The 12,703-nt window shown below is 34.7% G+C and overlaps 1 protein-coding gene across 8 annotated transcripts in view; it reads left to right on the top strand.

Moving 5' to 3' along the window:
- The window catches only part of LOC115214180 (liprin-alpha-1), a 368,483-nt gene that overhangs the window by 129,086 nt on the left and 226,694 nt on the right, over nt 1-12,703 (top strand). For all 8 annotated transcript variants that reach the window (XR_003881885.2, XM_029783276.2, XM_029783272.2 and 5 more), the window contains exon 2: nt 105-206. Coding sequence is in view for 7 of the 8 variants with exons in the window: in XM_029783276.2 (XP_029639136.1) it covers nt 105-206 (102 nt within the window). In the remaining variant the exon portion in view is untranslated. The remainder of the gene's footprint in view (nt 1-104; nt 207-12,703) is intronic.

The following is a 12,703-nucleotide window of genomic DNA, read 5'->3' as shown; positions in this document are numbered from 1 at the left end:
TTGCTTATGCATAATTTTTGTGAATGTTTTAATCATAATCATTTCAATTGTTTTAAAAATATGGAAATTGAAATTCACTGATGGAATCTTTCTTGCATTTTCAGGAATTTGCTACTATAACTAAAGAATTGAGTGCTGCTCGAGAACAGCTATTAGAAAGGGAGGAAGAAATATCAGAATTGAAAGCAGAACGAAATAACACTAGAGTAAGTTTGATAACAAACTTTTGTTTTCATAATTTGTACTCTGCAACTTGTCAGTTTGTTGTTGTTTTTTTAATTTCAGCTTATCTTTAAAAAAAATTGCTGGATAGCATGTCTATGAAATAAATCTTTAATAATCAGATTTATTATAACAAAATGAAATATATTGATCTATATTAATTAACCATAAAAAAAGAAAAAGAAATGAACAAAAAGTAAACAAACTTAACTTTGTGACATTTATTGATTTTTCATATTTCATTGTGAATTAAAACATCATTGGCAACTGGTTTTCAAGGAGCCAATCATAGACTTACAATATTTCTGTTAATGAGAGTGAGAAGGGAAACTCTGTGCAACTTGGACAGCGCAAACACCATAATTAATTTTTTCCTTGAAGGGTTTTTTTTTCTTACTGATTAACTTTAATTTTTTTTGTTTTTTTTTGTTTTTGTTTACATACGATCATGTATAATAGCTCCTCTCCTCATTGACCATCTCTGTTGATTTTATGCCCACTTCTTCCATGCTATGATGGATTAAGTGAAGCTTCTTGAAGCAGCATGTTGCATCAACCCCTGTTTGTTTTCAAGTTGGTGGTTTTCAAGTGATATTTGGTGAAAAAATATAACAAATTCAAAATTTGATCATCTCAGGCTAGTGAGATTCTTCAGCTTGATATTAATTATAAATAGTTTTGATTTCAAGTGCTTAGCTTCTGTCTTAAATCTCCTTATTTTGTGATATCTAATTGAATTGTAAACCCATCCCCCTCTTCTAGCAAGTCACTTGAAGCACCAAACTACATCCTACTAAACATTAGGGTGAGAATGGTTACAATTATCCTGTCTTTCCAAAACCAGCTGAACGTGGGTATTTAATTTTTGTCTCATCACAGAGCCCCATCACAATTCCTTTTATTTGAAAAAATAGCTTTAACTAGCTCCTCATCTTTGGGTTTCATCTTGACACTCACAAAACTGTTTAAAGAGATGCTCACATTTAACATTAGCTTTGATAATGTTGATATATTTTTTTACTGGCTTTACTGTTTCATTTAAAACAGGTGAAACATTTCTTGGCAACTAAATTTTCACAAATGCATCAGTAACATTACTGGGTTGTCATGCTCTCATCAATTTTAACACCCATTTTTCTTGCTTTTTTGAGTATGGATGCCATCTGTAGTATAGGGCAATGATTTTTTTTTTTTTTTATGTGTTATTGTCAGCCAATTTTTAAGTTTATTAGGACATCAACTTCAGTAGTGATACTGTCTAAAGATTTGCAAAATACTTTCCTTTCCTCAAAACTCTTCCTCATTAATACATCTCATGTTTGAACAATAAGGCCTCCTTGTTGGTGTTGTGAATTTCATTGATTTTGATTTTGAATAAGCTGTTCTTAGATATCTGTACTTATTTATTCTACAGCAAACCCTTTTGTTAGTGGCATGTCTTAGACATTTTGGTCAACCTTCTCCAGTTCTGTATTGTGAAAAGTTGATATTGCTTGCTTAATTATATCCACTGACTGGCTCCTGTGCTGGTGGCATGTAAAAAGCACCATTTGAGCATGGTTGATGCCAGTGCCACCTAACTGGCCCCCATGCTGGTAGCATGTAAAAAGCACCCACTACACTCTTGGAGTGGTTGGTGTTAGGAAGGGCATCCAGCTGTAGAAACCTTGCCAGATCAGACTGGAGGCTGGTGCAGCTTCCTGGCTTGCCAGTCCTCAGTCAAACTGTCCACCCATGTCAGCATGGAAAGCAGATGCTAAATGATGATGTGACCTCTACTATAAATTCTATCATCATTTTTTTTTTTAAGTAGAGAAATTTCATGAATTGCCTCAAGATTATGATTGCTGGATTTTTGTGCAGAAAGCAATGGTTTAAAAGTGGATCTATTTTCAAACTCTTCATGATTTTAAAATATTCCAACTTTGGGTTTACATGAATTCTCTGCTTTGTCATTTAAATGATCTCATGTTTCATGGATTAATTTATCAAACACTGTTGGCACAATAGGCAGAACCTAGGCAATGTTTGTTCATCCATGTACACCACATATGAATTACATTTTACTGTAGCATTTTTGAGTCCTTTATATGCCACATGTTAGAGATTAATATTAGAATACCAAGTTTCCTGCAACCCCCCTTTATTACTTAAGTTTGATTTGCATTACACTTTATTAATAAGCATAGGATGATGTCATCTTCCCTATTAATTTTCTTTTTCTTTCTATGAATTTGTGGCCTTGAATGTGTCTAATTAAGTTATGTTGTTAGATATCATCTTTGTTTTCTTTTATATGGTTAAAAAAAACAACAACAGCAACAAAATATTGGCTTCTAATGCATTTGATGCTGTTTTATTATGAGTAAGATTTGGCTATACTTTCGACCATTTTACATTTTAATTTCCCTCTCACATACACACACACAAAAGAAAGGAGGAAGTTCATCTGTTATCTGTTAAGTAGCAGTGATAAAGAAATAGCCAAAGCACTACGTTGTATTGCTTTTGGTCATAAAATGCAGGAAAACCTGCCAAACTCATTTGTTTTCAGTGGCAATAAGCCAGATAAGAGGAAGTACAAGATAGCACAATATGAGCTGCCCCGTTTCTTCAATGAATATTTGATCTTTTGTTTCTTGGCAGTATATAAGGTATAAGTTCATATCTTCCAGTGATGTTCTGCCACATTGTTTGTTACATGTGTTAATTAGGAAGGTTACACAATATTACATCTATGCTCCACCTTCCTGTCTCTCTCTCTCTCTCTCTCCTGTATAGGCTAGCGATGAGCACAGAAGCTACATGCAATAATGTGTGTTTGGGTGAAGATCTGTAGAAACATGCAAGTCCTGGTTATCCTGAAGATTACAATACTATCCTAGAGTTGAGCTAATTAGGGAGGCTGCAAAATATTACATGTATACTTTCTATTGTCTCCTTTTCTTTAGTTTTAACCAGATTTCTAAATTTTTCATCTTGAAAGATTTTTCTTCTGAAGAACCTTCTTTTTCTAGCTGTTTCCCCACTGCAAGCTCATGAATCTCATCCCTTCTTAAACATCACTCCCTCCTATATTCCTCCAATGATAGATAATACTCATGCAGTCAGTTAGAATTTTTGTGTTATTGGTATTAAAACAGAACCAACTTGTGCCGCGGGAGGCTTCAAAACTTTGGTTTTTTTAAATTGAGTTCAATCTTTACTCTATTCCTTTTTTCAGTGCTTCTCCAGTCTTCTTAAATATGTTAAATATTTTATTACATCAGGGTACAGGGTTACATAGTTAAAATGTTTGCTTCCCCAGCCATGTAATAGTGTCTAGTACCACTGTGATATTTTGAGCAAGTGCCATCTGCTATAGCCCCGAACTAATCAAAGCCTTGTGAGTGGGTTTGGTAGACAGAAACTTAAAGAAATTGTGTGTGTGTTTGTGCGTGCGTGTATGTATGTATTTTTGTATGTGTGCGCATGTCCTTGTTCTTAAATTGTGCTGTATTTGTAAACAAAACCCACAGTTGAACAAGCAGTGTCATTTGCCTACAATGTTCTGGAAATATATGTCCAGTCATTCTACTGTTTATGTTCAAAGGACTTGGGGGCAATATTACCTTGCTTGGAAACAGTGGAATGTTGGCAACAGGAAAAGTACCTGGCTGTATAAAATCTGCCCCAACGAATTTCACCTGGACCTTGTAAGTGTTGAAATATAAACAATAAGAACGACAACAATGATTAACCCTTTAGTATACATATTATTCTGTCAAAATTGATGCTTATTTATTCAAATTGTTTTGAATTGATCATGCTTTATTTCATAGCTTTGAGCATCTCAATGATGTGATTGTTTTATTCTTAGAATAACATTGTAGGATAGGTATGAGAGGCTGGATTCGGCCAGTTTGAACTTAAAACAGGTAGAATATTTTGGCTGGATATGGCTGGTTTAAATGCTAAGGAGTTAAAAATGTATAAATAGCATGATTGTTTTATGTAAGGAAGTTGTAATTTAATTCTACAAAGCAATTCAAAATGAAAGCTTAACTTTTTCTACTTAGCATGTCTGGCACTTCAGAGCATCGTAGCCTTCCTTTTGCTTACAGTGTAGGAAATAAAAGCAGAAATTTTTCTTTGTAAATGATCATTGTATCTATGCTTGTTCATTTTCTTTTGAACACCAGTTACAAGTTTCTCCAGCTATGTTCATTATTGCTAGTTAGGATTAATTCTGCTTCTAATGCTCGCAAGATATTAAAGTTTTCAGGGTATTGTGACCTAACCTTTATGACAGCCTCAGTCTAAAATGATGTAATCGTAGTTGAAGAGATAATTATCATTATTTATTATTCAAATAAATGTTATCTCCTGTCTGCCCTGTCTCTCTTGATGTAAATTATTTGATGTTAACTATTCCTTTAAACAAAGTAATGACTAATTTTCAAATAAATTTAACTACATTATTCTATTTAGTTTTCTTTGAAATTCTCGTTTATGGACATGAAACAACAATTTTATTGAAGCTTTGCGTAGAAACGATCCCAATAGTTTACGATAATGTTTTATATCTATTGACTATTTTCCTTTTTATCTGTAACAGCTGTTCAATCATTGGTAATATTGAATCAGAATAGTGAGATATTAATCCTTCTTTGGCTACATATAAATATTCTGAGTTTATTTGTTTGATATCAATCTGGCTGAGAGACTACTTCTTGTACTACTCATTCCATAGAATTCCTAAATTAAAACTATCCACATTTTATACGGGAGTATTTTCTTAAGTTTCAAATTTAAATTTAATAATCCAAAAGTGTAGTTATTTTACTAACTGCCCCCCAAATTTTTTATTATTTACTTTTTGCATGTTAGAATCATTGGACTGCAGCTATGCTGGGGCACCATCGTGAAGAGTTTAGCCAAACAGTTCAACACTGATACTTTTTCTTTTACAGCCTGGTATTTATTTTATCAGTTCTGTTGCTGAACTGTTAAGTTATGGGAATGTGAACAATCTAACATGAATTGTCAAGGGGACGAACACAAAATCACACACACATACATGCAACAGGTTTCAGTAGTTTCTGTCTACTAAATTCACTCAGAGAGCAGTGGTCAACCCAGGGCTATAATAGAAAACACTTAACCCAAAGTGCTGCACAGTGGGACTGAATCACAGACCACGAAGTTACACAGCCATACCTGTGCCTATTTTAAAAGTTAATTCAAATACATAACCAGTGTAGTTAGAAATGGATGTCAGGAAAGGGTTAAACTGTTTCATTTTTAAAGGTGACAATGTTGTGCAAGTCTTTTTTCATCACCTTTCTCTTGACATAATTATGAGCAATAGGTAGGTCCCACAACCAAATTATCTTGGTCACTTAACCACAAATTATTTTGCCAGACCTATTGGTTTGCAGTCGAGCAGTCTTAAGTTGTTGGATTTTAATTTAATGCCAAAAATCATAAATATGAATTCAACTGAAATTACCATCATGAAATTCCTAATTATTTTCACAGTTTACTCAAGATTTATTTAACCTTAGCGAATAGAGTACAAATGAGCTGGAGATTATTTTAAAAGTGTATGGTATACATTTAGAAAAGGCGGCATCCAGACCTTGTTTAATATTTCAACTGCTTCTGTTGTTTTTAGTAAACAATAGTAATAATGGTTTCTGATTTAGGTACAAGGCTAGCAATCTTGAGGGGAATGGGACTAGTTGGTACTATTGATCCCCACGTACTTGACAGGTGCTTGAATTTATCAACCCTGGAGGGCTGACGGACACATTTGATCATAGTGGGATTTGAACTCAGAATGATATGATCCAGAATACATACCACAAAGCATACCCCTATCCCACCCCTGAAGCTGTAATGATCCTGCTGGCTCACTGCCTTTAGTAGGCAATAAAAATGAAAATATATTTGAGGGTTGGCAGGGAGACACATCAGAGCTCTCTTGCATGTTAGGTTGCTAGGAGTCAAAATTAATAGCTTATAAAAAGAAAAAAGGAAATTTTAAAATTTAATTTTCATTTGTGAAACTAAAGTTCAATGTAACTGTTTTCAACTTCCCTTTTTCTATAGCCCTTATAGTGATGGTTTGTTGAATGAATTTTTAAATGATGTGTATAATTTGAGGCATAAAAATTTACTAGAGCTACTAGGAAACATGGTTATAAAAATTGCCAGGATTTTGTTTTCGTTTATACATTTCTACTACCCTTTATTATTCATTAAGCCTATGCACTGAGGGTTTGTCTGCACACAATCCAGACACTTCACATCACGCTTGTATTTTAACAATCTAGTCAACTTGAACAACACAAAGGCACCATCACTAAACATCAAAAGAACAGATTTGCATCATGCCAACCTTACACCTGAACATTTCACAATTAAAGACCTTGGTGTTTGCTAGAAATGGCAGTCACTTCAATTTTTGATGTTTACCTATGGTGATCATTACAAATATAATGCTCCTAAAATTGTGTTTCAAAAGCCTCCTTCGTCAGCCAGGGGTGTAAAAAAACAAACCATCCCTTATCATTTGCTAATTCTTTGTATGCCATCTAGGGCCTACATTGGGGCATGACTAACACCTAAGGGACAATTCTGTTGATAAACCCACAAACAACCCCAGTTGAGAAGGGTCCACCGGCTCACAAAACTGGTTCTTTTTGTAATCTCTTAGCTTAGCTAAAGTCTATCAGGAGCCCTAGAACTAATAAGGCTGGAACCTTAACCTAGTTGCAACACTCCCTTCTGAAAGGAGCACCTGTCATTAAAAGGTTAACTTCCTGGCTTTTGCTAGAACTCCTTTACAGCTGAGTGGATTGGAACAATGTGAGATGAAAGTGTTTTCCTCAAGAACACAATTTCTGTTTGCCACATTCACTCACAAGGTATTGGTCAGCCTGAGGCTAAAGAAGACATTTACCCAAGGTACTGCACAGTGGGACTGAACTTGGAACTGCATGGTTGCAAAGCAAGCTTCTTAACCTCATAGTCATGCCTGTGCCTAATTAGTAATTGCAAGAAAGAGTTTTTCTTTCTTTTAAAAAAGTACACAATTTGTGTGCTTGTGTATCAGAAATGTGTTCTGCTTCAGTTAAAATAGTCAACAAAGATGGAAGGGAAAAAATTTAAAAAATAATAAAATAAGGAGAAAAATAAAAGAACCAACAAAAAAGAACAAAAGCAAAACTGGGGAATGAGCTGTTTATTGTCAGCTTGATGGTAAGAAAGTATAGGAAAGTAACTGGCTAACCCCATTGAGAGTAAAAAGGTGGTTCAATTATAAAATGCTAGTATGGTTGTTTTATGAAAGGGGGAAAAGATGAAATGCTGCAGGTATTTATTACCAGCATGCCTATATCTGAGCTTTTCTCATTTCTCCATTGCATATGGAAAGGAAAATGAATTTTTGTTTTCACCTTCGTATTTAAATATTTTACTGTATCTTTTTTCCTTTTATTTTTTTTTTATTTTTAAATATTTATTGCTCCATAATTTTCTTGAATCTTATTGATGAAAGAAAATTAAAGGCTGTTGATATAATATCAATATTTCATAATTCCTTTATATTTACTTAGAAAGAAATTTATCTCGAACCTCTTCATATTCAAATTAGTTTATAGATATTCTTTTCAACATTAGGGAATCACGGGAGCATGGCAGCAGTTGTGATAATTTTTATCTTTGGAAGCTGGGTACATACTTATTATTTTTATTACAGGATATTAGTCGTTCTGAATTCTCTTAGATGTTTCATACGACAACAACTCGGTTGTATTTTATCTCATATTTCCTGTTTCCATTCTTTGATCACGGAGTTTCAATGAAGCATTCACCAACAACATCACATGTAAAATTTTGATGGCTTTTCCTCTATACCCCCACCCCTATGATATCATTTACTTTCGCTCTTATGTACATTGGGGTTTAAAAATAGAACACGGAAGATTTGAAATAGGAAGCTATTAGTTGCCACAATGTCTGCAGGTTTGTTGTGTGTATCAATAACCACCCAGAATCCTCCTTAGCCTTCTCACAGTTACTGTTACCTAGGAATGAGAAAGGTTTTATGTTAAGGATTTTTGTCTTTGGTAGAGACTGCTGTAACTAGTACTAGTGAGGGTAGTGGTTGGTAGTGGTGGAAATTATATTTGTCTTCACACATTGTACATATGTTTTCCACTCATATTAAATTAGTTTTCCTGTAATCATTCTGCAAAACATCGTGTAAACTTTCAAGTTTAAGTTTCTATTTAATGAGGACATTGTTGTCTGTTGTCACTGTTATCATTCATCATCATCAGTTTTTATCAACTGGCTTTATCCTGGATGTTGATGCTGGTTACATGTTAAATGTACCTGCAGTACCACGTCTTTCTGTGAATCTTAACCTTGCATCACTTTGTACCTAAGACTGTCTGAGGAAACCACTTCATCCCACAGGTACTTTCTGTCGTTAATCTATGACAGTCTTTGAACATTGTAGATTATGTTGATTTTTGATAACTTTCACAAAACTTTAGTGTAAAAGTAATACCCATATTTTATATATATGGGGTGTGATGGGTAAATTGTTGCCATTTTATATTTCTAATTTCATGCATGTGCATTGTTTGCCTTTGATTTTATCGACCACAAGATATAATAGGGTCAGTTGGGCACTGTCTGTGAGAAAAACAGCACTATAATTCATTCTGCCAAAAATTTAGAAACAACATGCAGTTAGAAACAGCATTTGCACTGGAAGCTCCTATACAAACATTTCAGAGTATTTGGGTGTCAATCTGAGGACATACTGAGAGTGATAAAAATCAAACATCCAGTCAACATCATGGTGTTTGGAATGATCACTCGGGATGGTGACATTATGCCTCCATTCATCTTTCCACACAGCTTCTGACTCCACACAGAGGCCTGCATCTAATGCCTGGAGGAGGTAGTACTGCCCTGGGTGAAGAGGGTGGTTGCTAGAAGACACTATGCTTGGCAACAGGACTCTGCACCAAGCAGGAGAACCTAGTCATGACTTTCAGATAATTTCTGCGACCACATCACCGTTAACATCTGGCCACCTAACTCCCTAGAATGCAACCCCCTTGATTATTATGCATGGGGCACAGTTGAGCAAGAGACCAACAAAATTCCATGTAACATCAAGGATGAATTGGAGCCTGTCCAGAAGAGTTGCAGGAGATTCCAAAGTCATCTGAAGGCCATGGTTGAAGCCATTGGCAATTTTATTGAATAAATTTACTCTTTAGTATTTGAAATGTAATTTTGGTAAATATATCTATTAAAATGAGATGTCAATATTATTTTCATTTTTGTGTAATTTAGACAACAATTTATTTACCACACTCTGTATATATATAGGCACAGGAGTGGTTGTGTGGTAAGAAGCTTGTTTCTCAACTACATGGTTCCAGGTTCAGTCCCACTGTGTGGCACCTTGGGCAAGTGTCTTCTGCTATAGCCATGGGCTGATCAATGCCTTGTGAGTAGATTTGGTAGATAGAAACTGAAAGAAGCCCGTTGTATATATGTGTGTGTGTTTGTTCCCCTACCATTGTTTGACAATTGATGTTGGTGTGTTTTCATCCCCGTAACTAAACTGTTCGGCAAAAGAGACCAGTAGATGGATACAAGACTTACAAAGAACAAGTCCCGAGGTTGATTTGTCCAACTAAAGATGGTTCTTCAGCATGGCTGCAGTCAAATGACTGAAATAAGTAAAAGAATAAAAGTGTGTGTGTGTGTGTGTGTGTGTATGTATATATATATATATATATATTATATATATATATATATTATATATATATATATAATTTTAATCCAAACGGGAAAACAAAAAAACAACAATACGTGGAACAATTACAGTATTATTATTAATAGGTGCTCATATATATATATATATTATATATATATATATATATATACACATATATATAAGGATCCAATATTCTCAACCTAAGCTATTTATTTTAATGAATGACTAGCAAAATTCATGGAATTTCCATGGGTTTTTGATAGTGAAAACTGAGAACTATGGTTGTTTATGATTATAGTGATGCTAGAAATGATGGTGAGTGTCAGGCAAGATAGAGAAAGAGGGAGGAAGGGAGAAATGGAAGTGGAAATTATGATGTTTTAGTTGAAGTGGTAACAGTGAAAGACAGGAGAAAGAAAACAAGAATAAAAAGAAGCATTGATTTGGTACACCGGATACTGGTATTAATATCTAGATTGTGTTGAAGAGAATGAAACTTGTGTCAAATGCTAATCCAGTCATCATCATTGTTTTAACTTTGGTCTTCTCCCCCCGTCCCCTGTTATAGTTTGGACAAGTCTGTCTTAGCACAGCATCATGCTGCTTCATCATTTGATACACACAAAAAATTACCTATCTCTGTTATTGTTTTAATTTCTACAGAGAGAGAGAGGTGTGGAGAGGGATGGATGGATGCCCTCTCTATTGCAAACTACTTTCTATCATGGACAGGGTGCATTTTATATCACCAGAAATAGAAAGCTATTAGAATTAAAGAGTTCCCTCTACTGTCTATATGTTTTTATTTAAAATTATTGCTCATGCTACCTCATGCACAATCTTTTCCCTGTCTTTTAAAATTTAGTAGTTGAAAATTAATCAGAAAGAAACTAAATCTACTGAGAATAGTTATGCTGTCTCTAATTCAAATACTTTTCATTCTTTTAACCTGTGTTTTTTTAATGATGACATGAATTAGACAGAGCTGCAATTAAGACACTTTTGAACGTTTTTGTTTAAAAAAAAATACTAGAAAAAATACTTTTTAGAAGATATACCAAAAACACAAAAAAAGAAAGAAAGAAAGAAAACAATTGGTACATTAAAAGAAAAGAATTCTTTTATGATTAGAACATTTACAACCTTAGGAATGATACAATTTGTTCAAATGAATAATTCTTTGTAAAGTTATTAATTTTGAAAATCTGATATTTTTCTTTTGAAATGACAAAACATTTCATTTTCACTGAAAGGAGGGAAAAAATTGTTTAACGTCGATAATAGATGTGGAAATGTGAAGAGTTTGAGAATGCTATTTATTTAGAAAATTTCTTATGACTTGTTAAAAGGATTCTTTCTTAATACAAAACATAGGAGTGATGTCTATCTAGAAATAGTAACCATATTCTCTTAGGAAGGAAGTACACATTGGGCAGTGTAGCTCTCCTCATCAATATGTAACGTTGACTATTCCATGTTTGCTTGGATTGAATGAAATTTGTTGAGACAAATTTTCTATGGTTGGATGTCCTTTCTGTTGTCAATCCTCACCTGTTTCCAAACAAGTTAACATTTTCCCGTAGGTAGATGTTTTTCACAGAAGACTGGAAATTGAACAGTCTCACTTGTATGATGATGATGATGTTCATTTATATCCATCATGTGATGTCTAGACAAGGACACATGCATGTGCATGCACACACACATACACACACACACACACACACACACACACACAACACACACACACACACACACACACACACACACAATGGGTTCCTTGCAGTTTCTGTCTTTCAAATCCACTTGCAAGGCTTTAGTTGGCTCAGTGCTATAAAAGAAGACACATGCTCAAGGTGTCATGTAGTAAGACTGAACCCAAGACCACATGCTTGGCAAACAAGCTTTTTAACCACACAGTCATGTCTGTGCCTATATCCATGCATGTACCTATATATATATATATATATATATAATATATATATATATATATATAATGTGTGTGTATATATATAATGTGTGTATATATATATATATATAATGTGTGTGTATATATATATATATATAATGTGTGTGTGTATATATATATATATATAAACGAGGGCCAGGCGAGGCCCGTTTCGTGTCCGTTGCCAGCCTCGCCTGGCCCTCGTGCCGGTGGCACATAAAAAGCACCATCCGTTCGTGGCCGTTTGCCAGCTCTGTCTGGCACCAGTGCGGGTGGCACGTAAAAAGCACCCACTACACTCACGGAGTGGTTGGCGTTAGGAAGGGCATCCAGCCGTAGAAACACTGCCAGATTTGACTGGGCCTGATGAAGCCTTCTGGCTTCACAGACCCCAGTAGAACCGTCCAACCCATGCTAGCATGGAAAACGGACGCTAAATGATGATGATGATGATGATGAAATGTGTATGTATATATAAATGTAAAAGAGAGGGCCTTGGAGTTGAAGCAAAAAAACTTTGGCTCTGACTCCTCTACTATTGGCACCTCCAACTCCTCTATGTAATTAAGTGATTGTGGTCTATTTTACTGACTCTGACTCCAGCTACCCTTTAATTGTTTCCGATTCCACAGCCCTGGTAAAAGATATAGGGATGGTCATGGTTGGAACTCTTTTGATCTGAGGACTATTCAATTAGGATTGAATTGGGGGTTATACAATGAGAAAAAAACAAATATAGAGCA

Source organism: Octopus sinensis, linkage group LG7 (genome assembly GCF_006345805.1).
Source record: "Octopus sinensis linkage group LG7, ASM634580v1, whole genome shotgun sequence".
In the NCBI taxonomy this organism is placed as follows: Eukaryota; Metazoa; Mollusca; class Cephalopoda; order Octopoda; family Octopodidae; genus Octopus; species Octopus sinensis.
Note: the sequence above shows the minus strand (reverse complement) of the source record. Positions and strands in the feature narration are given on the sequence as shown.